General features: G+C 38.0%; 1 protein-coding gene across 8 annotated transcripts; it reads left to right on the plus strand.

Moving 5' to 3' along the window:
* Positions 1-2,883: 2,883 nt before the first annotated feature.
* On the plus strand, positions 2,884-20,612 carry LOC306858723 (solute carrier organic anion transporter family member 1C1-like). Of its 8 annotated transcripts, none has more exons than XM_079399402.1 (18): positions 2,884-4,402; positions 4,949-5,024; positions 5,267-6,162; positions 6,293-6,418; positions 6,953-7,061; positions 7,256-7,397; positions 9,920-10,052; positions 10,159-10,286; positions 10,515-10,661; positions 16,264-16,362; positions 16,766-16,996; positions 17,204-17,368; positions 17,934-18,129; positions 18,370-18,535; positions 18,900-19,084; positions 19,584-19,648; positions 19,748-19,865; positions 20,058-20,612. In XM_079399402.1, the coding sequence occupies exons 5-18, from the start codon at positions 6,957-6,959 to the stop codon at positions 20,290-20,292; spliced, it is 2,115 nt and encodes a 704-aa protein (XP_079255528.1). In that variant the 5' UTR covers positions 2,884-4,402; positions 4,949-5,024; positions 5,267-6,162; positions 6,293-6,418; positions 6,953-6,956; the 3' UTR covers positions 20,293-20,612. The 8 variants fall into 8 exon arrangements, with proteins under 8 accessions (XP_079255528.1, XP_079255530.1, XP_079255525.1 ...); XM_079399404.1 differs by having other exon boundaries at positions 5,825-6,162; XM_079399400.1 differs by having other exon boundaries at positions 2,891-3,022; positions 4,323-4,402; positions 4,949-6,162.
* Positions 20,613-25,114: the final 4,502 nt, after the last annotated feature.

A 25,114-nucleotide genomic window follows, 5' to 3' on the forward strand; every position in this document is an offset into this window, starting at 1 on the left:
AGAGTTTTAACATCTTTAATTGATTGCAACCTCTTAATTATTGCCCTGATGGTGGAAATGGGGATTTTCAATGCTCTAGCTCTTTTCTTATAGCCACTTTCTATTTTGTGACGCTCAACAATCTTTTTCTGCACATCAGAATTAGGTTTTACTCCTGCAGATTTATTTTCACAGCCGCCTTTGCTCATATTTATCAAGCGTGCCAATATTAGTGGAGGGCACTGTATATATCTTAGGGATGTGCACCTCCATAACTGAGGCCACAATACGCATCTCGATGCATAGCCAACGATATGACACATTGAAGATACATATGACGCAGCTAGTGATGCGATGCGATACGATTCACCTCTATTACGAATGCAGTGCGATTCGATTTCGATTCGACTTAACACAATAAGATTCGATGCAATGGAAAAAAATATGATCGCTTTTATTTCTTTGGTTTAGACAGACAGCATATCATAAATTAACTTATGTGTCTTCTGACTTCTAATGCCTCAAGGCCTGTTTCATAAAACAAGTTTACCAAATAGGCCAGGCTTATTTCAGTTAGTCTGACTCACTGTCAAATGATTTGGTTCCATAAAGCAAGTTTAACAAAGATCAACCTCAGCCACTGAGGCTACTTATGCTGGAAAGCGAACTTGGTTCAGGGCAGGCTAAGCTGAGCTCACTGACCAATAGGAATGCAATGTTGTTACTCTCTCACATACTATCATAGCTAATTTAGCCATGCAGCCTTTCTCTCTGGTTTTGTAACAGCTGTAACTTTTGTAGTTAGAACAGATAGCATTAGAACATTACAATCTAACATAGCTCTTTAAAGCATTAACAATCACTAAGCTTAAAGTTAAAATCACTAAATTAAAACTACATTTTATAAGAAACACACATTAACTCCTCTGAGCTTAGTAATTATGACTGTATTATCTTACATTTTATTTCCCCATTACAATAGTCCCTTTACAGTTACTGCTATCACAAAATGCATATTTGACTCATAATCTGTTTAGTGCTCGTCCACTCGCATAAGCCCACTCCTGACAGCAAAATGGATATTTGACTCAGAATTATAGCGCTCTGTCTGTTTAGCGCTCGTCCACTCGCGTAAGCCCACTCCTGACAGCAAAATGGATATTTGCATGACTTTCTAACATTTACAGATGAAAAATATATTCGTGAAATGTCAGTTCTGCACTGACTCAAATGCCTTAAACGTCTCAAATGCATTAAACAGCACAGATATATTCGCTGTTTGCCATGGTGGATCGATTTTTGATCCATGATCGACATTATGGTCTGCTTAAGAATAAGCGTGCACAAATTAGTTAGATTGTGTGAAAATTACATTGTCGTTTATAACCGCTTTAGCCCCCATTTATTTGTTAGGTTATTTAAAGTCAGGTTTTGGACTTTAACCCCAGTTTTTCCTCGGGTCTCCATAGTGTTGTTGTGATCAACTGCACAAATGTTACTCAGTCCATGGGGATCTTCCCATTCCAAAACAATATTCTAATAGGAGATTTCCTGACCTTACCGCTTAAAGAAAATGAGTCTCTAGAAGGTCAATGTTTGGAGCAAAGTCAGAGTTTTAGTGGCAGTTGATTATTAGTGTACTTCCTTTTGTGTAAACCAATCAATGGCATGGCTTCTGACCCAAACTTCAACTTTAATACTTAACTTGTGTAACATGACCATGCAATGGCAATCTGATGATAGTACAAATACTGAGTAAATGGTTTTGCTACTCATCAAAAGGTGGGTTAAACATGCCACTGCTAAGTCCATCTGTCTTGTGTAGTGTTGAATAACTAAATTCAATGATATTATCACTTATTTTTATGATAAGAACAATGCTAAGGCTTGTTTGTTTCGTTGTTGTGAGTTACTTTGGTGCTAAGCTTCATAGACCACGACTCATAGGAGCTGGATGTTTAATCATGGCCATGGGATCCTTCATAACTGCAGCACCACATTTCTTCCAAGGACCGTATGTTTACCTTGTCAACTACTCTTTAAACCCCTTTAGTTACCGTAATTGTGTAAACAATGTTTCTAGATTCAAATTAGAAGACAAATAATTTTTGCCAAATATATCTTTGTTTTCCACAGGTACAAATATGAAACAACAGTGCCATATTTCTCTGCTTCTAATGGCACAGAGATTATTCTACCATGCTTAACCAATGGGAGTCTTGCACAAGATGAAATTTCCACAGAAGAAACTCAAGCAGGTAAGTTGTTCAACGCTGACCTTGTCTTTTTTCTTTTTATTTTGCATAATAATAATAAACTGATGGCCTGCAGGATTAGATCAACAGCCTCTCCAATTAAGTTTATTTTTCCAAACAAATCTTATATAAAATCTAATAACAGAAATATGAGATAATGGGTGAATTTTGAAATGTTTGGGTCATGTTTCACCTCACATATTCTTTTTAATTTTGCACAGTAAAATTTTCCTCTTTACTCTTCTCATTTTTGGGTGAAATATAACCCAGGCATATACATTTTATTGTAAGATTTACTACAATACTGCCATGCACATTCATAAGAAATAACAATCATTCAGAGAAAACATAATTTGAGAAAGTTCAGATGTGGAATCATTTGTCATATTTGGCTTGTAATATGATTGTGCTACCCACATTGCCCTGCAACACTGATCTGTCACTCTAGCTTGCTTATCTATTGCTTATCTGAACTCTGAACTTTGGGAAGCTTAATATATTAGGGTTGACTGCTTTTTATGTAACTGATTCACTTGAAATCTAAAAAAGTAGACTTTGTTCTTTTAAGGAGATCCTGATATTGTATTGTGTTACACAGTTGTGTGTGCAGTTGTTCATTTGTGGAGCTTTTGTTTTTGTAGAATGTGAGAAAGCAGTCAGTTCCTCCTTGTGGCTCTATGTGTTTCTCGGGAACATGCTTCGTGGGGTAGGAGAAACACCCGTCATGCCACTTGGGTTGTCTTATCTGGATGATTTTTCAAGGGAGGAAAACACTGCTCTTTACATGGGTATGATTGATTATCAGTTTTAATCATTATTACCAATTCTGGCATACATTCATGCCTATTAACATCCTGCTGTTTACACTTCAAACCCATTAGAAGTCAAAACGCACCAGTTTATTTTACTTACTGATCATTATTAAATGTATTTGCAGATAATATTATATTTAAAAAATAAATAAATAAAGAGCCACTTGTATTTACTTAAAGAGAGTGCACTTTCATAATTGTTTCTTAAAGGGGTCATCGGATGCAAAATTCAATTTACAAGTTGTTTGAACATAAATGTGTGTTGGAAGTGTGGACACATCCATCCTATAATGATAAAAATCCACCCAGTGTTTTTTCTTTTTAATCCCTATTTTAAAATGCCCTTTCTCAAATCAGGCTGTTCTGAGTCCTGTCAGAATGACGTAGTTCTGCACAGGCCACTCCCACGATAGTTGATTGACAAGGCCGTCTTACCTTAGACCCGCCCTCAGTGAGCTGAGAGCTGTCCGCCGTTGTGTCGACTCCGGTGTAGGGGAAGACAAGAATGTCTCCGATTAAGCGATTTAGGTGTTTAGTTGTTGGATGTAATAATGAATATAGCAGTCTTCATTAACTCCCGACATTTGAGCTGCTGAAGACGCAGAGGATTAACGTTACTTTCGCTTTGAAGGGAATGCGCCAATCCCGATCTGCCTAAATGCATTTATGTTCGTTCGAATCATTTGTGATACAGCTTCATCTACAGAAGAAGTGAGTATAAGGATTTTTATGAATCTTTGCAAATCGCCTTTCCTTATAACATGCTAGTTAGCCAGTTTAGCGGCTAAAGAAAACAGTACTGCTCATCACCCCACGGAAGAGAGGGGCGGGGTCAGCAGATCTCATTAGCACTTAAAGCAACATGGACTAGAATGACTTGCTAAAAACAGAGCTGATTTTGACATGGTAAAAAATTTGGTTTTTACACTACCTTCGAGAAATTTTAACCAAAGTATGTTGTAGACTTTTCATTAAGACCCTAAATAATCATATCAAAAAATGGGCATCCGATGACCCCTTTAAGAATTGAGAATTAGGATTTTGTATAGGGGGAGGTGAGGCTTAATATTCATGAATATAATGTCATGCAAAAAAAATGAAAATGTGAGAATTATTATGCAAAATTTCATTTCTGTTTTTTTTTTTGGTGTAGAATATGATTTGGGCATGTTCTTGACCTCACTCTCCTACTCTTTCTCTTATTAAGATGATAGTCAGTGTGAATCAGCATTTTTGTATTGATTGTTTTGTTTTGTTTTTCTCGGCTATCATACAGACTGTGGGAATAATGGGGCCCATGTTTGGATTCATGTTTCTGCGCCAAGCTCTATGTGGACATAGGAGCAGTAGACTTAGGTATTAATATGTTTAACCAGTGAAGATTGTAAACCTATTTTTGTTGAAGTGATAATGGCTCTTTGCTCACTGATCTTACATATGATTATCCCTAGGCTCATGGTAAGAAAATATGGGAATACAATATATAAAACACAAAATGATGATATTTTGTAAATTTAAAGTACAAAGTAGCCTTTGTACCTTCAATTTTACCATATCATAGTTGCTTGTTGCATGTGAATTATGTGAAAAGTGAATGTTTGTCTTTTAGTCTAATCAATTGGTTCAGTTCACTTCTTCTAAGTAGGTTCAAAAGTTAAACTTTGAAAAAGCACTCTGTTTGCCATTTCAGATCATAACCCTGCAGTAACACGTCATTACCTGAAGTTAGTGTAGATCATCATTGTTAATGAATTACATAACTTTATGATAACTAGTCCTCTATATAACTGGCTGACCCAATTACCCTTTGACATAAGGGGTCATAAATTATAAATTATTTTGGCTGATTAATGAACAAAATGTGCATATCTGCTTTTTATTTTTTTATTTTTATTTTTTTAGATACTATGTTCCAAAGCAGCAGGAACGGTGATATCGTGTCCTCATTTAAAAGCCTTGAAATGGTCTGAAACAGCAGGTAACCCCCACTGAGTCTAGTCAGGTTGTGGCCCTGCTGCAGTTATAGGCTGAAGCCAGAGGAATGTCCTATTAATATATTTAGCAGAATCAGTGTTATTTTAGTGTTTTAGCATGAGATACTATTTTACTTTTTTTATTTAATTTTTCAGGTATTTTAGTTCAGTATAGACTCAGTGAAAATGGGAAATGCTTCATTGACAACTAGTTTAAGTTGCTTAATTTATTTACTTATTTATACAGTTTTAGTAAAGTATAATAATCCTGGGCAGTGCGTGACTGCAGACGGCCCATGCACCCAAGCAGCTTTGCTCTCATACAACTGAGGATTAAGATTTAACAATGGACGCATTCCTGAACAGAATTAGGAAAGTTCTTTATCTTCATCTTTTTTTATTTAATTGTTTTTCTGTTTGATTATTTTATAGGCTGTTTAACCTTTTTAGTGTCTGCAAACATCAACATTTCAATTTTTGAATGATTATTCATTTGTTGGAGATTGTGGAAGGATTACATGCGAAGAATAAATATGCATTGTCAAACATAGGCAAGTTTCAGCAACAAAATGTGGTCAGCAGGACCTATCAACTGCATTGCATTTAAGTCCCAAAAAATATAAAAATATTTATATAGGGCACCAAGTGATTCAAAACTTCTACTGGTACCCTCTATTTTTAAAAGCAAAAACAAACAAACAAATAAAAAAATATATGCTACACTATGTAAAATATAAATATGTATATATGTTATGAGAATGGCTGAACAATATCAGGATCCGAGCTTTTCTTGGTGCAAAAACAGCCTCTTTCAGCAGCATGTGGTGAGCTGTGGGTCTCCCTTGAGCTGGCACGTTGTTGGAATAGAAATGTGCCGAGCTTTTGTGTGCATGAGCTTTGAGAATAAACCACAGGCTTATGCAGAGACCCAGAAGCATGTCTTTTCTCCAAGAGGGAGGATACTCCCTCTGTCCCTGTCAGGTACAGCACACTTTGGCACATGATTTGTTTCTCTTGGTTCCTTTGTTTTCCCAGAACTCCCTATAACATTCATTTTCTTCTCCCTTAGATGAGTGGCTGCTTGAAGGGTTTCAGACTGGGAGGGGAGAATTAAACCAGACTAAATTTGAGAGGATTATCAGAGTAAGTCATGAAAACACATGAAAAAGGCTTTCTCTGTTTCATGAGGTTTGCTTTTCCTTGTTTCTTTTTTTTTTTGCATAACTTTTTGTTTTTGTTTTTAATCCTTATTTATTTATCTATTTTCATTAAGATTTTTGCATTTGTCATCCCATTCGACTGTTCTGGAGATGGGGAAATAAAACCGACGCTCATCTTTGCCTGCTGCAAGGATTGGAAGATTTCAGTCTTTCTGATTTTTTTATATAAGGTGAGTTATGTTTTATGTATTTATGCATGTATGTACTGTATGTATGTATGTGTGGATTAATTAATTAATTAATTTATATATATATATATATATATATTGATTTATTTAATGTTTGTTTGAATGGAGTATCTATCTATCTATCTATCTATCTATCTATCTATCTATCTATCTATCTATCTATCTATCTATCTATCTATCTATCTATCTATCTATCTATCTATCTATCTATCTATCTATCTATCTATTTATCTATCTATCTATCTATCTATCTATCAAAACTAGAGTAACAAACTCATTCTAAATAAGATGTCTCTGGAAAAAAATGATAGTTGTGATTTGTGTTTTTTACCTTCAAAATAATTGACAAAACAACTTAATTAACAAATTAATTAAATATGGAACACATTATTAATATTGTTGTTGTTATCATTAGTTGATGAATTACCTCTTTTTGTATTAGAGCTGAATAAATTATCAGAACAAAAATAAAAATAAAATACCAAAACAATACTAAAATGTATTTTTTTGATAATATCATGACAGCAGAATGTCTGAGCCTACTGCAAAGGACAATGGTAAGCCGACCAGACTACAAAATCTTTGCACTCAGGGAAAAGAGGCCCCAAAGGACTCCTGCTGGTCAAGTCTAAAGGTACATTTGCTTTACTAAATGCAAGTGTGTGTGTGTGTGTGTGTATATATATATATATATATATATATATATATATATATATATATATATATATATAATAATAAAAAAACATTGTTTAATTGCTGTTTATAGTGTTTTTTCTTTTTAACTAATTTGAATCATTGATTCTCTTTCCATTGTAACTTTTCTTCAAGATTTTTATTGCGGCCCTTTCTTTCGCCTACTTCTCCAAAACTCTGTGTGGGACCTACATGAAAAGCTCCATCACACAGATTGAGAGGAGGTTTGACCTTTCCAGCTCTGTTGTGGGCCTCGTCGATGGAAGTTTTGAGATGGGTTTGTATATAGGTCCAAAAATGCCTCAACAAAAATTACCCCCTAACTGCAAAAATCGTCTCAGGGCTATAACCCAATTCCCTGAGAAGGGAACAAGAAGCAGAGTTAACACTATGGCAACAGCAATGGAACACAGCGTCTCAGTCCCTTCTCAAGGAACTGGATTACATATGTAACCCTGAGACATTCCCTTTCAAATGGAAAGAGTTGACACTATGGTAAATTTTAATACCCACACATACTGAAAGATGCCTCCTTGCAAGCTGTGAATAGTCGGCTATTACACAAGCACATTTCTGGGGTACAGAAATGAATCGACCCCAAAGGACTTGAGATCCTGGAGTTGAATCCACATCCACATCCACATTATAAAATCTTATGAATGTGTGTAGAAAGGACCAGCCTGCTGCAGCACAAACATCCTTCAAATGCGCCCCTCCTGATAAAGCCTGTGAACCATCCACACTATGAGTAGAGTGGGTCTGACACCAGTGAAATGATATGGCGTGTCTCATAAACAAGTGAAATTGCATCTGAAAACCAATGCAATATTGGCATGTTTGGAGGCAGTGGAACCTTGGTTGCACACCCCAAAGCAGACAAAGTGTTGATCGGTTTAATGCAACTGGCCTGAGTGATGGAAGGCCAGGACTGGACATCATTTATTAAGCTTTTCTTGCTCATGGATTATGAACGGTGGAGGGGAACACACTTGAAGAATAATGGGATCAAATCATGATGATGATGATGGCACCTTTGAACATAATCCAGCCTAGGGTGCAATATCACCTTAACCAGTCCAGGGATGAAGTCAAGGAGGAAAGGGCTACTGAAAGGGTCTGCAAGTCCCCAAGTCCCCTAATAGCAGAGCTACCTTAAAGGGATAGTTTGCCCAAGAATGAAAATTACCCCATGATTTACTCACCCTCAAGCCATCCTAGGTGTATATGACTTTCTTCTTTCACACGAATACAATAGGAGTTATATTTAAAAATGTCCCGACTCTTCCAAGCTTTATAAAGGCAGTGAATGGTGGTCGAGATTTTGAAGCAAAATAAAGTGCATCCATCCATCATAAAAAGAAAAGTGCTTGTACATAAAAAGAAAATATGCTTATTTAAAACTTCTCTTAAAACTTTGCTCTCTCCTCTGTGCTTCCACATCCGTCACTTCTCACTGGAGCTTGACTTCCTTTGACTTCCATACAGGATACATGTAAACATTTGGGGTAGCAGGGGTCAGCCCTGAGAGATGCTCTTGTAGGAATTCCAGTACTGAACAAACCAAGCAGCTGACTGGATTCAGATGCTACCCTGAAGGTGTATGTGTATCCTGTATCCCAGGGATAGTTCCTGAAGTGCCGCTGTCCTGCACAGTTTAACTCCAACCCTTAAAAAACTCACCTGCCTATAGCGTTAGTAATACTGAAGACACTGATTAGCTTGTTCAGGTGTTTGATTAGGGTTGGAGCTAAACTCTGCAGGTCAAGCATCACTCCAGGATGTTTCCTATCCCTGCTGTATCCCTTCACACCAAGATGCAAAGAGACACTACTTCAGAGCATGCTGTCTCCAGGTGGAATGGTGTCAACGACCTCAGTTGAGAGACCAGAAAGAATGAGCTGGTACCCATCAGGGGCTAGACCTAAACTTTGCATATCTCTGGTTGGAGTTGACCTAAAAAAAGATTGGCCAAAACATAGCTACTAGTAGCAGGCTAACTCCATCGTTGAACCCTCATTAGAACTCCCAGGAGCAAATCAATTGAGGAAAAGGCATACAGATGTAGCCTCGGCCATGCCTGTACCATGGTATCCAGCCCTAACAGAGTTGAATGTCTGGGGGAGAAACAGAGGGGACAGTGGAAGGACAGATCCACTTCTTCTTTGCCATACTTCTGCCACATGGACTCCACTACTCATGAAGAAAACCTACTAAGTATATTAACGTTGTTAAGATATTTTATTTTGGTTGCATTCTTTTAGATGCAGTTTTACTGCAACACTATTTAACTGCAACCAAAACTGCTTTGCGTTCGAGCAGTCTGACTAGAAATTGTTTTGTACAGTAAGTGTTTGTCCAAAAAGCCAACATAGGTACATTAGAAGAATGTGCCACTACCTATATTTTGCAAAACACCAAAAAAATAAAAATGTCCTTATGTATACACAATACAATTTGCTGCAGTTTCCAGCTGAAAATGACACTAGTGGCAAAAACAAAACAACTCTTATCCCTTTTCTCATAAATTATGATTACAGAGGCAGATCACTAAATACAGCATAGCACTTGCAATGCAGAGCACTCGGGTGCGAGTCCTGTGAAACACGAGTAAAGATAAAAGAGCTCTAAACTTGCAGAAGCCAGCCAAAATGAAAATGTAGCCATTTTTGCAGTGAGTGGTTGCAATGAATGATCAGTGAATGGACCGTGGTTTGTCTGTTCCATGTAAACATATATACTTGCATGTTTTGTGTATTTTCATTTCCTAATTGACTTAATTCTCTGAATATTTTTCTGCAGGTAACTTGCTCTTTCTGGCAGTGGTTAGTCATTTTGGGGCAAGACTACACAGGCCGCGGCTCATAGGAATAGGTTGTTTCCTCATGGCCATTGGCTCTGCTGTTACTGGGCTGCCACACTTTTTCATGGGGCGGTAGGTTCATATATGCATATTATCTCTCCACATTTAGCATAGTTTCTAATTGTTTACAAAGCTGCTCATGTTTCTTTCTCTCTCTGTGTTGTTTATACTCCTTCAGGTACAAGTATGACACAGTAATACAAGGCTCTCTAAACAACACTGTCAGTATATCTCCTTGTCAGTATCCCATGGTTTCAAACAATTACTCAAATGCGCACATTCAGCCTTCTAATAACATTGGAACAGGTAACTAGTCCACATTTAAAGTACCCCATTGCCTGATAGGCTTTCAGGAAGAAGAAATTGTTTAGCTTTCAGGATTTGAACAAGTGTTAAACATCAGTGTGTACTTACTACTCACAGTAAAAATATAGTTTCTTTCAAAGATCTTTCAAAACATGCCAAGATAATCAAAATTGCATACTGAAAGTTCTGAGTACTTCATAGACATGAATTCTGCCACTTTAACCCTAGATTGTGTGAAGGACCCTGGATCTAGTATGTGGATCTATGTGTTCTTGGGTAATGCTCTCAGAGGAATCGGAGAGACACCAGTCACACCTCTTGGCATATCTTATATTGATGACTTTGCAAAAGAAGAAAACTCAGCATTTTACATTTGTAAGTCAAACTTGGATACCTTTTTAATCCCCTAGACTCTAGGACCTCTAAGTCAGAAACTCTAGTGAATTACAGCATATAGTTTAATTTACACTTCAACTTAATAGCGCTAACTGAATATCAGCTATTGTGTTGATATATACAGTAAATACATTTACATTTACATTTAGTCATTTAGCAGACACTTTTATCCAAAGCGACTTACAAATTAGGACAATAGGAGCAATCAAACCCAACAAAAGAACAATAATAAGCAAGTGCTATGAAAAGTCTCGGTTAGCCCAACACAGTACACATAGCAAGGTTCCCCTTCAGGAACTCAAGCACGTCTAAATGCCTTCAGCGTGACCACGCTCTGAATCACATGTGTAATGAGTCCAATGGAAGGGTGAGACATCACCGGTAGAGTGACATAGTGACCAGGAAGCTTAAAAGCATGTGCAGTGGAACCGGCGTCAGCTTTCTGTCATTCAGCAAGCACTGTGTGTGTGTACAGTCATTCTCGTTTGTCAGTCTTATTTGGTGTTATCTGTCCCGTAAAACAGCATGTCTAAAGCCAAAGATAAGGCAAAGCATAAGGGCGAAAGCAGATTGCATTACATGCTATGTGTCCCTCCATGCCCTCACTACATCACAGGAAGTTTTTGAGGTCAATATCGGGTTCTTCCCTTCAGGCTTGCACTCTCACCCCGCACTTTCATGAAGTGTGTGGATGCTGCTCTGTCTCCGCTGTGACTCCAGGGCATCCTCATACTGAATTACATCGATGATTGGTTGATTTTAGCTCAATCGGAGCAGATGGCGTTTCGACATAGAGATGTCATTCTCACCCACATGAAAGATTTGGGGTTAAGACTAAATGCCAAGAAAAGTGTGCTTTCTCCATTACAGAGAACCACTTATCTGCGTGTGGTGTGGGATTCGACCATGATGCAGGCATGTCTGTCCCCTGCTCGGATAGATTCGATCCTCAAGTCAGTCAAGAGAGTGGGAAAAGGCCAGTCACTCACTGTCAAGCAGTTTCAAAAACTGCTGGGTCTGATGATAGCTGCATCCAACGTGATACCTTTTGGCCTGCTGTACATAAAACCCCGACAGTGGTGGCTCAAGACCAAGGGGTTCTCCCCGAGGGGAAACCCACTGCATGATCGAGGTCACGAGGCAATGCATGTCACGAGTCCGGGCTGCAGTTCTTCCCCTCTCCACTAGAGGTCACCATCTCCCGTCCTCCCGGACTCAACTCCCCTAACAGCACACACCTGCCGCATCATTCACCTGACACTCATTATTACACCCTCAGCTGTTCCCCATTGCCACAGACTATATAGTCTCCCCTCTCTCACCACTCTGCCTGGGTGAATTAATCGTTATTTTGTGTAATTGTATTATTGTAGTGTTTGCTCTGGTCTGGGATACATGCACTGTGTTGCCGTCTCGTATCCCATTCCGTTACTGCTTTGTTTTTTTGCCGTATTGGAGTTTTTGTTTGAATTAAAAGAGAGCCTTACCTGCACTTGGACCCTGACTTCATCTTTTCCATGGCGCTCCTCCTAGTGTTCCGTGTATACGTGCCTTAGACATGTGGAGGAACCCTTGGTTCTTGACTCAGGGCCCAGTGCTGGGAGCTCCTTGTCGCCGTGTAACACTAGCGGTGGACACATCCCTCACAGGTTGGGGAGCGGTCATGAATGGCCACCCTGCCCGTAGTCTGTGGAGCGGCCGCCATCTGACGTGGCACATCAATTGGCTGGAGATGCTGGCCCATGTTTCAAGCTCTGAAACACTTTCTCCCAGACCTAAGAGGAACGGAAACCGCCAGCTCGACCCAGTCAACTGCCCGAGTGGTACAGTTCTGGAGTTCCTGCAGGCCCATTTCTCCACAGGGTTAACCCACACCACCCTTAAAGTTTACGTGGCGGCCATTGCAGCCTTAATAAAGCAAGTGAGGCAAAGCAAATGCACACCTGTAAAGGTGCAAGTTGAAGGAATAAAATATATATATATGAACCAATTAGAGGAGAACAACTGCACTCTCACTTAAGCATAGGCTATTTATTAACCAACATTTGGCTAATAGCCTTTTTCGGGGTATCATTGCAGCCTACCACACCCCTCTTGGTGGCCAATCAATGGGTAGACACCCCCTAGTTACCTCCGTTACTAGTTACTAGTTTCCTCCGTGGTGCACTGAGGCTAAGGCCCCCAGTATGATCCCATGTCCCCCCGTGGGATTTTATGTGACCGCTGCACCTGATGTTCATAAACTTTAATAACTGGTGTTTTTTTTATTTTGCCTTGTGAACTGGCTGAGCCTTGATGATTCTGTTTCTTTACATGTACTTGTTTACTGACCGTTGCATGCAATTGTGAAATACAGTATTTTTTTTTAAATTGGCTATTCTTTGTGAGAAAAAAAGACTTTGGATTTGGGTTGGGCTGCATATAATATAATATAAATGAAATTAAAGCCCACTTGAAGGGTTAGTTCACCCAAAAAATGAAAATTCTGTCATTAATTACTCACCCTCATGTGGTTCCAAACCTTTGTTCATCTTCGGAACAAAAATTAAGATATTTCTGATGAAATCTGAGAGCTCTCTGACCCTGCATAGACAGAAACGCAACTAAAATGTTCCCAGACCCAGAAACATAGTGAAGTGACATACGGCCAAGGAAGGTTGACCCATACTTGGAATTCGTGCTCTGCATTTAACCCATCCATAGTGCACACACACAGCAGTGAACACACACCGTGAACACACACACCCGGAGCAGTGGGCAGCCATTTATGCTGCGGCGCCTGGGGAGCAGTTGGGGGTTCGGTGCCTTGCTCAAGGGCACCTCAGTCGTGGTATTGAGGGTGGAGAGAGCGCTGGACATTCACTCCCCCCACCTACAATCCCTGCCAGCCCGAGACTCGAACCCGCAACCTTTGGATTACGAGTCCGACTCTCTAACCATTAGGCCACGACTTCCCCAAGTAAGGATATTGGTAAGGATAAGGATATTGGTAAAACAGTCCATATGACATCAGTGTCACGGTTTGGTTTCTGTTTAGTTCCTGTTTGTCCTTATTTGGTCGGTTTCCTGTCATTAGTTAATCATCGTTTATCCATTCACCTGTCTTGTATTAATCATCTTGTTTCCTCATTAGTTTGTGTTCTTTATAAGCCTTGAGTTCAGTAGTCATCTTCGTCGTGTCTTAAAGTTATGTTTACACTGTTATTCCTGTTGTTAAATACGTTTACTCCGTTAAAGAACCTGATTATTCTGCATCCCTCGTCTTCCTACCTTCCTACATCAGCATCTCGTAACAGACGACACGACCATACTGACAAGATGAGGAGGCTGAGATTAGTTCCCCGTAAGGTTGGCCCTGGGAACATCAGCCAACCGCCGCCCGCATCGATGCGCTGTTTATGCTGCCGCCCATGGCGATGTTTGTACCTCCGACCGGGACGAAGTTTGTGCCGCCGCCCACGGCGAGATTTGTGCCGCCGCCATCCTCGGAGAAACCAAGCTCGCCGCCAGAGAGTAAGGCAAGGTCGCACACGGACGCTCACGTGCCTTTGGGGGTACTCATAGTCTATGAGGGGATGACTTGGACTCCTGTGCCCGCTCCTCGTCAGCATTCCCCAGTGCCCACTTCTCCAGGGCCCGTCCCTCCAGTGCCCGCTTCTCCAGGGCGCGTCCCTCCAGTGCCCGCTTCTCCAGGGCCAGTCTCTCCAGTGCCCGCTTCTCCAGGGCCAGTCCCTCCTGTGAAAGTGCTGACAGAACGCCCCCCAGGAATCCACGCTGCCCGAGCAGCCCCAGGAGCCTGCTCCTCGCAAGTGCCCTCCAGTGCCTGCTCCTCGCCTGAGCCCTCCTATGAATCTGCTGGACCCGTCCAGCCCTCCTGCATCTCTGCTGGTCCCTCCTGCGTCTCCGCTGGTCTCGTCCAGCTCCGCGCTGCCCAAGCGCCCCCAAGAGTCCGCCCTTCCAGAGCGCACCCAAGAGTCCGCGCTTCCAGAGCGCCCCCAAGAGTCCGCGCTTCCAGAGCGCCCCCAAGAGCCCGCTTCTCCTAAATTGTTCCCAGAGGGGAACCTCCCAAATAAATTTTTTTGGGGGGGCCATATATTCATGGCCTGTGTGGCCAGGCCAAGGTCCAAGGCCACAGAGCTCCCTGATCCGCCATGGCCTCCTGGAAAAATAATATGGCCATGGCCTCCCGAGTCCCCTGTCCCGCCATGGCCTTCCGAGTTCCCGGATCCGCCATGGCTTCCTGAGTCTCCTGTCCCACCATGGCCTCCTGAGTCTCCAGCCTCCAGAGCGCCTGCCCTCCCTCCCCGATGTGACTGTTATGGTGCGGGACGCACCTTCCAGGAGGGGGTGATATCTGTCACGGTTTGGTTTCTGTTTAGTTCATGTTTGTCCTTATTTATTCCTGTCATTAGTTAATCATCGTTTATTCCATTCACCTGTCTTGTATTAATCATCTTGTTTCCTCATTAGTTTGTGCTCTTTATAAGCCTTGAGTTCAGTAGTCGTCTTCGTCGTGTCTTAAAGTTATGTTAAGCTGTTATTCCTGTTGTTAAATACGTTTACTCCATTAAAGAACCTGATTATTCTGCATCCCTCGTCTTCCTACCCTCCTACATCAGCATCTCGTAACAATCAGTGGCTCAACTTCAATTTTGCAAAGCTACAAAAATACTTTTTTGGTGCACAAAGACACAAAAATAACAGCTTTATTCAACAATTCTTCTCCCCGACTGTCTTCCACCATTTTGGAGAATAGCATGATGCATGCACACACTTTCCCGTGAACGTAATCAGCATTAATATTTTAATATATCTGAACATCTTAATTTGTGTTTCAAATAAGAATGAAGGTCTTACGTGTTTGGAACGACAAGAGGATGAGTAATTTATGACAGAATTTAGATTTTTGGGTGAACTAACCCTTTAAGTGTACATACATACAGTACTTTTTAATTAACACACTTAAGTAAACTTTTCAGTGGACTTTGTAATAATATCAAATTAGAAGTTTTACACTAAAATACATTTGAAATCATTCAAAATCATTATTTTAATAATCTTTTGTTGAGCTTTGAAGAAGTACTTTTTGGTTTACTAAAGCACATGTAAATTACTTCATTATGATATTAACACTAGTATGTTATTAAATGTTAAATTAATATTAATATTAAAGTTTGTTTATTTTAAATGCAACTTTATAATTACAAATATGCCATGAAAAGCGAGTTTAAGTACAAAATTACTTAAAAGTATATTTTAGTTTACTATAAATGTAAGTACATTTGGCAGTACACTTTAACCATATTTTAAAGATCAGTGCAGGTAACTGCATTTAGTATAAATATAAATTATAAATTAATGCATTATTAACCTGTAATTAAATATTACATTCATTTTTCACTCCTATATATTCTGTTAAAGTATATTATTTCTGTCATAAGTACACTTATAATAAAATAAAATAAAATAAAATATAGTTAAAAACACAAGAATGGGAAGAACAAACTCAGAGCAATACTTTTCAATTTTCCTCGTGGAATGTTGGAATGAAAATCTTTTTTTTTTTTTTTTTTATGTATAGCCTGTCTTCAGACCATTATGCTTCTGGGCCCCATGTTTGGATTCCTCCTGGGCTCCATGTGTGCCAAACTGTATGTGGATATTGGATTTGTCAGTGTTGGTAAGCATCCAGTTTAATTAGTTTCACCAGCACTGTCTGAAGTTTCATTTGAAAACTTCATGACTTTACTGTTTAATAATGGGGTAATTTGAAACTGTGCCATTTGTGTTATTGTTATACACTTCTACCCCAAACCTGCCCACATATGCCAACTTGCCATATCATATATGTGTACAATATATATATTGTACCATTATTATTATAAGGCACACCTAAAGTTAATGATGCTACCAAAAGTTTCTTAAGTTGTAAGTATTTGAATTCCAAACTTACTATCACAGCGCTGAAATATTATCATACTTTAGGGATAAGCTTACGGTTAGCAGCAATAAATTACTATACATACTCTATGGATGTAGTTTAAAGTTGTATAATTTATGCATTTTTTCTCTTTCTCCTGCAGATAGTGTGACCATCACTCCACAGGATGCACGCTGGGTGGGAGCTTGGTGGCTGGGCTTCTTTGTGTCATCTGCTATCTTAATACTTGCTGGTGTTCCTTTTTGGTTCCTACCAAGGTCTTTACCCAAACAAGGAGAAGAAGGGAAGGAAAACTCCAATGTGGATCAGGACAACACGGACCAATCTGTTCTCCCAAACACACACTCAGTGAAACTGGCCGACATTGCAAAAGGCAACTTCCTTCCACCTTTTTTAAAACTAACTATAAACTATTTGTGTTAGAAATTGCAGTACTTTACCAGGAGTCACTCCAATTTGTAACACAGGTAGCTTTTAAATAAGTCTTAAAGATGATTGTATGTTTTATTTGAAGTCAATCTAACATCCAAGCAAATCTTTATGAAATAGCTCACTTCATTCTCTGTATGTAAATGTTAAGGATTCCTGCCTTCCCTGAAAAAACTCCTGTGCACTCCTGCATACTTCCTGTTGCTGTGTGGGATTGTTTTGAAGTTCAGCTCTTTCATCGGCTTGCTCACCTTCAAAGCCAAATACATGGAGCAACAGTTTGGCCAGTCTGCATCAAGAGCAAACTTCCTTATTGGTAAGAAATCTTCCAAGTAAATATGGAGACAGTTGATTGGTTCATTTAATGTCTGGTCTACATTCAGTGTCTTCAGTTGTGTTTATGAATAAAACATACAATTCTGAAATCTTCATATATAGGATTTGTCTAAAATTAATATTAGTCATATTAAATAAATAAAATATTAAATATTAAATAATAATAAAAGTAATAAAGTAATATTTAAAAATGTATAAATATAGACATGTATGCCAAAATAACAAATGCCAGTATTTTGTCAACATTTAATTTAATTTAATTTAATTTAATTTTTTGCCATTCATGCAAAAATTATTTTATAAACTTACAAACTTTATTTCAATGATATTTCAGTTTATCTCTTGTGAAAAGGGCTTATGGACTTATTGGCCACTTTTTAGTTTTTGATGTGATAGGCCATTCATAAAATTCAACCATAGTATTTTGGTGCAAATTCATCTGTCACATCGAACCCAAGAACAACCCAACCATACAGCGTACCCAACTCAGAGAAGCGTGTCAGTTTTGACATTAATTGAAACTAAAGACAGGTCATGTGCCGCAGGTGTCCTGATCCTGCCTGTGGTCGCTGTGGGAATATTCTTGGGTGGTTTGTTAATGAAAAGATACAAGTTGAGCGTCGTGGCAGGGGCTCAGCTCTCCTTCATCACCTCCTTCACGGCCTTCCTTCTCCTCCTCCTCCATTTCGGCACAAAGTGTGAGAATGTGCCTGTGGCAGGGCTCACTGTGTCCTACAATGGGTAATGTATTTGCATACTTCTGCAAGTCAGCAGTTCTCAAAATGTAGGATATATTGTAGAGAAATCTTGTTCATTTCCTCACTTTTAAATCTCTCAAGTTTCTTTTCTAGTCTCAAGGGGGGATTTGACAAAATAAAAACAAAACAACTTAGAACCATTGTTATAAATGAACACTGGCTTTTAGCCAGAATATTGTGTTTCCGGCTGAAAACAATCACTAATCTCCGAATTTCTCTTCAGGACCCCTGAAATATCACATGATGAGCACTCACTCGTGTCTCAGTGTAACCAGGACTGTTCCTGCTCTACATCTGAATGGGATCCTGTCTGCTCTGACAGTGGCATTACATACATGTCGCCCTGTTTGGCAGGATGCACCACCTCCACTGGACAAGGCAAAAACACGGTATAATTGTATCGATCTAAAACTGCATTTTTCCAAACCTTAGGCACACATGGTATATTGTAAGTATGGTCAAACTTCATTTTAAGGTCCAATTCTCCAAATCAACAAACCAATAACTATGAATTTTGCCTCAGTAAACTTAATAAAGTTAGTAAGGTAGTTGTTAAGCTTAGGGATATAGAATATGGTCATGCAGAATATGTACTTTATAAGTACTAATAAACAGCCAATATGTTAATAATAGGCATGCTAATAAACAACTACTTAATAGTGAGAATTGGTCCCTATATTAAAGTGTTACCATAAGTGTCTGTTGCATGCTATAATTTGCAATAAAGATCTCATTTGCATTTGATGGTGGCAGGTTTTTCACAACTGCAGCTGTGTGTTAACCCCCTCACCAGTAGAGGGCAGCAGATCTGTGTCTCTGGGACAGTGTCCTCGTGGGCCAGGATGTACCCGGAGCTTCACCTCTTACATGGCGGTATCTGTCCTCAGCTCTTTCATCAACTCTCTGGGCACAACTCCTGGATACATGATCATTATACGGTTAGTTACCATCAGCATAGAATAGTTTCTTTTGTTAAGAAAGAGTTGTGGCAGTGAGTTTTGCCCAGGCAAGTACTCTCACATTTTCATATTTATATTATTAAATTTGATAATACTGTATTTGATGGTTCCCCAACAGACATTTTACTGACTATAAGTAACTTTTCAAGTACATGTCCACTTATTCTACTTACTTTAATAAACAACTAGTTAATACTTACAGCAGAAGTACAGTATGTGGACATGTACTTGCAAAGTTACTTACAGTCAGCTAATACTCTACTAATACTCTAATGAGAGTTAGTTGGCATGTAGTAGCAAAGTTATTTAGTCAACAAAATTTCTAAAGGGGACCATCAAAATAAAGTGTAACCATAAATTTTATAAAACACAGTTATTACAATTAACGTTTAACACATCAAAACTACTTTCAGATGCATTTTCAGATGTAAAGGATGAAAGATGAAAAATATTTACTGTATGTTACATATGTTTTTAGATGCATTACACCTGAGCTTAAGTCACTGGCGTTGGGTATTCAAACTCTTGTGATGCGAACACTAGGTACAAGCAATACAGTAAACGATTATTAATAAGACAGGCAATATTTTAGTGTATGTTATGTATTGTATAATCTGCATTAATGTCTATTTTTTTCTGGAGGTGGTATTCCTGCTCCTGTATATTTTGGAGCTCTCATTGACTCGACGTGTTTAAAATGGGGAATAAAGAGCTGCGGGGGCAGAGGAGCCTGTCGTATGTACGACTCAAATATGTACAGGTGTGTATGTGTGCTTGTAATTATACACCATTGTCATTATTAGAATACAAAATTAGGTGGAAAAGCCACTGATGATTACAGTATAAAGTCTTTTAGTACCAATGTAGTTATATTGTCAGAGTCCTAAGCTCACATTTGAAAAACAAATAGGATTGTATGTGCAACATGAAAGTCTTGGTGTCCTGTTTTCAGAGTGATCTTCTTGAGCCTGACTACGTGTTTAAGTGGATGTTCCTACTTCTTCATCATTGCTGTCATTGTGCTTCTGTGGAAGCAGTTTAGAAAAGAAGAAGTCAAAGCACTGCAACAAACGGCCAGCAAGCAAAATGAAACCGAACTTCAGTCTCCAGAGTTGTGCCATCCTGAGGGATCCAAAACTGGTACCGGTCCCAGAGAAAAAACAGAAAGCATCAACACTGAATGCTAGCGATGAGCTATCATCTTTTGTAGCTCTATCAGGGAATTTAGGAGACAGTGCTGATACTGTAAATTAATGGGTGAAGAACTACTAATAAAATCAATTACCAGGGCTGTGTTTCCCAAAATCAAGCCTAAGTTGATCGTAGCTCCATTGGTTTCAATGGGTCTATGATGTACTTAAGCTTACAATGTTTTTGGGAAACAGCCCAGGACAGCAGACCATAACCAGCGGAAGCCATAACACTCTTTATGCTCCACTGTACTATGTGTTTCATGGTGAGTTTGTATGTCTTAATAAATGTATTAAAAAAATAAATCTCAATTGTTTATGTGAGTTTGTAATTCATATTACATCATCTTTTTTTTTCTTGGAAGGGTACAGTTATAATTTGAATGCGGTAACAAAATTACTGAAAGAGCAATGCTTTGAACACTGACAGACAAATTAACCTATTAAAATTGCATATGCATAATGGTATAATAATAAAAAAAAGATAAAAATAAGTTGTTGTTTTTTTAGAAAAATTAACCCCTCAGACATAAAAGTTGCAGAAGCTAAAAACAAATAATAATAAGAAAAAAGTGAACGTGTAGACGTTTAGAAGTTTATCTTGTAATTTTTATTAGTGAGCTCTGTAGGATGAACAAAAATAACTGATCCCAACAATATCTTTCCTCTGTGTTATCACTTGTGTTATGGACTTAGCTATTCTCTCTGAGTAAGACTGATTTACCTTTGTGGTTGTTGTTTTCGTTGTGACCCATTCAAAATAAGTATTATGATAAATATATTAGCATCTAACTGTCAATAACATTGTTTATTCAAAGAGAGTTCTTTAGTTGTGTTTTTATAGTATTATTCATATACTATTTTAGTATTATTCATATATAGTTTTTGTTTTGAATTACATTTTCTTTTTAGATTTTCTATTTTCACTTTTACATTTTAGTCAAAGTTGGGTCACACTTTATATTAGGTGGCCTTAACTACTATGTACTTGCATCTAAAAATAAGTACAATGTATTTATTGTGGTCATGTTGTATTGCAAAACACTTTTTATGATATTGGGGTGGGATACAGGTAAGGTTCGGGACTGGTTTGTGGTATGGGTAGGTTTAAGGTCAAGTCAAGTCACCTTTATTTATATAGCGCTTTTAACAATGCAGATTGTGTCAAAGCACTTAACAGTAACAAATTGGAGGATAGTGTTAATTTTCACTCAACATTCAATTTTCAGTTTTCAGTTAAAGGCATTTCATTATTGAATTCAGTGATGTCATTGTCTAGCTCAGTTTAGTTTAAATAGTATCTGTGAAATCAAATTGACGATAATCGCTAGAAATTAAGTGTCCCCAACTGAGCAAGCCAGAGGCGACAGCGGCAAGAACCCAAAACTCCCTCTGTGACAGAATGGAAAAAAAAAAACTTTGGGAGAAACCAGGCTCAGTCGGGTGCCCAGCTCTCCTCTGGCCAGGATATTATTGTTTATTTATTGTTTAATTATTGATTTAATAAAAATGTTAAATGTATAAATTTATTATATTTGTATTTTTATAGTGTTGCAATTTCTAACAATAATAGTATTATGTAGTTAGGTATTTTATTATATTTTTAGTTATTTTGTTTTATTTTTAGTTTTATTGTATTTTAAGTCGAGGTCTTCACTGGGGATATGTCCCCGGGGCTCATCCAGGTGTCCGGCCTCCGCCGACGATCAGGGCCGCAGACATCATCTCCCGGCGCTGATCCACCATCTGATCTGGACACAGACTGAGAAACAGAATAGAAACAGACAAATATTAGTGTAGATGCCATTCTTTTTACGATGTAACAAGTACATTGTGTGTTATGAGGAGTGTTCCCGGTTCCGGTTGATCTAATTGATGCAGCCTAGCAATCCTTTAACGGATTTGAATAATAGAAGTGTATTAGTTTGTTATGTGTAAACCAGGTTAAAGAAATGTGTCTTTAATCTAGATTTAAACTGACAGAGTGTGTCTGCCTCCCGAACAGTGTTAGGTAGATTGTTCCAGAGTTTGGGTGCTAAATAGGAAAAGGATCTGCTGCCCGCAGTTGATCTTGATATTCTAGGTATCAAACGGCCAGAGTTTTGAGAACGCAGCAGACGTGGAGGACTATAATGTGATAAGAGCTCGATCAAGTATTGAGGAGCTAAGCCATTCAGGGCTTTGTAAGTAATTAACAAGATTTTAAAATCTATACGATGTTTGAGAGGAAGCCAGTGCAGTGTTGACAAAACCGGGCTAATATGGTCGTACTTCCTGGTTCTAGTAAGGACTCTAGCTGCTGCATTTTGGACCGACTGTAATTTGTTGATCAAGCGTGCAGAACAACCACCCAGTAAAGCATTACAATAGTCTCACCTTGAGGTCATAAATGCATGACTTAGCATTTCTGCATTTGACGTTGAGAGCATAGGTCGCAATTTAGATATGTTTTTGAGATGGAAAAACGCAGTTTTACATATGCTAGAAACATGGCTTTCAAATGAAAGATTGCTATCAAACAGCACACCTAGGTTCTGATGAAGAAGAAGTGGGATTTAAGTTTAAGGGTGGATTAAGGTGTAAGGGATGGGTCAACAGTGTATTATAAATGTAATTACAGAAATTAATTACATATGTACTTACATAAAGGTATTTAAAAAAATATATAAGTACAATGTAAAAACATGCATGTACACAATAAGTGCATTGTACCAAATTATTAACTTAAATGTAAGCACAGTAGTTAAGGCCACCTAACACATGCACATTCACAGTTCTGTCTATGGTCATGTCTCTTTTCTGTATATTTTTATTTTTATTACTATTGTTATTCTTAATTATTGTATATTCTCTCCATTAGTGTTCTTTATCACCTTAATTATATGTTGTCTGCACTATGTTTGTACTTTCTGTACTGGAAGCTCATAACACCAAGACAAATTCCTTGTGTGTGCAAACACACTTGGCAATAAAGCTCTTTCTGATTCTGATTCTGATTCTGATTCTAATATAAAGTGGGATCCAAAGTTGTAATAATTATATTGTTTTTGGCACTTTATTTCTTTCTCTTTTTAATAAACATTACTCTGAAAGTGATTCCAACAATGTTGTTCCTCGTTGTCCTTTTGTATTTTTTTAAACTTTTGAAACGGATATTCTTTACAGTCTACTTCCCTTTTAAGATTTTTATTATATAAAATGAAACACCTTCATAAAGTAAATATATATAAAACAGGGGAAATTATTTATTTAAAAAAAAAAATGGCCACAGCTTAACTACAGCGAGGTCACAAATTAATAAAGCGTGCTTACATAATAAGCTGTGTAAAAAGGGTTGTCAGTAGAGATAAATAATGGTCAGGTCTGCCAATTATAGCAAACTGTCATTTATTGCTAAAGGTTAGCTGCTGGTTCACCAGTGAAGCTTTGCAAACCTGTAGTGGTTATTTGTAAGAAAGTGATTAGTTGCCAACATTTAACACATATTAGCTGCAAGTTTACCCTAAGTTTTTAAGACTAAACATGCACATGTGAATGCACACACATCACTACTAAAAACAGAGAGACTGCCAGCATACATATTTCACCATAAATAAATAGATATGTGCTGCTTGGTGTCACTCTGTGTTCTTGTCGGTTGGTGTTTATTAAAAGCTGTTAATGACACATCTTATTTTAACTGTCCCTGTTTTAAAATTTCTAGAGTTTTATACATTTTGCCAAATAAACACTTGTAGCAAATGGGCACATTACAAACTGTACTGTACTAGTTGATCTACAATAGGGTTAAAGGATTACTCAGTGCTAGTTAATGACTAAATACAAACATAAATAAAAAGGCACATTTAGAGATCGTTTATTTGGGAACATTTCTGCCTTTTAGTTCCTCCTCTCTTCGTGAGCCTCCTCTGAACATGTGAGTGTTTTAATATTGTTAAGTAATGATATTTTAATGTTTGTTTACATTTGATCACAATGTATTTTTGCTTTGTATCAGTGAATATAATATATTGGTATATTGATACATATGTGACCCTGGAGCACAAAACCAGTCTTAAGTCACTGGGGTATATTTGAAGAGTTCAGATTCCAAAGCCTCTAAGTGCCATCTGAAATTTTCATCAAAAATTAGCATTTTTATCAGGCTCCTATTAGTTTCAGTAATTTTACTCTAATAACAATGTATAGGTCATTTTCTATTCAATTAAAGTGAAATAACTGAACATAAATATAGGAGCTTGATAAAAATGCTCATTTTAGAAGAAAATTTTAGATGGCACTTTGATGCTTATGCATCTGAACTCTTCATTTGTAGCAATAATACATTGTATGGGTCAAAATTGTTGATTTTTCTTTTATGAATGAATGATGCATTTATATAGCGCTTTATTGTGTATTGCTGTACACCCAAAGTGCTTTACAATCATTATCCCAAAAATAATTAGGGCATTAAGTAAAGATCATGTTCAATGAAGATATTTAGTAAATTTCCTACTGTAAATATATCAAAACTTAATTTTTGATTAGTAATATGCATTGCTAAGAATTTCGTTTGGACAGCTTTAAAGGTGATTTTCTCAATATTTTGATTCTTTTGCACGCTCAGATTCCAGATTTTCAAAAAGTTGTTTCTCGGCCAAATATTGTCCTATCATAACAAACCATACATCAATGGAAAGCTTATTTATTCAGCTTTCAGATGATGTATAAATCTCAATTTCATAAAATTGACCCTTATGACTTGTTTTGTGGTCCAGGGTCACATACAGTATCTCACAGTAGGAGTACACCCCTCACATTTTTGTAAATATTTTATTAT

The sequence above is a fragment of the Barbus barbus genome, assembly GCF_936440315.1.
Source record: "Barbus barbus genome assembly, chromosome: 39".
In the NCBI taxonomy this organism is placed as follows: Eukaryota; Metazoa; Chordata; class Actinopteri; order Cypriniformes; family Cyprinidae; genus Barbus; species Barbus barbus.

What these genes read in the sequence shown, in the direction of transcription:
- LOC306858723 (XM_079399397.1), top strand. Translation starts at nt 6,957, where the DNA reads ATGTCTGAGCCTACTGCAAAGGACAATGGTAAGCCGACCAGACTACAA. An exon ending in CCACACTTTTTCATGGGGCG is followed by an intron (nt 10,053 to 10,158) that starts GTAGGTTCATAT and finishes ATACTCCTTCAG; the next exon opens with GTACAAGTATGACACAGTAA. An exon ending in AAACTCAGCATTTTACATTT is followed by an intron (nt 10,662 to 16,263) that starts GTAAGTCAAACT and finishes TTTTATGTATAG; the next exon opens with CCTGTCTTCAGACCATTATG.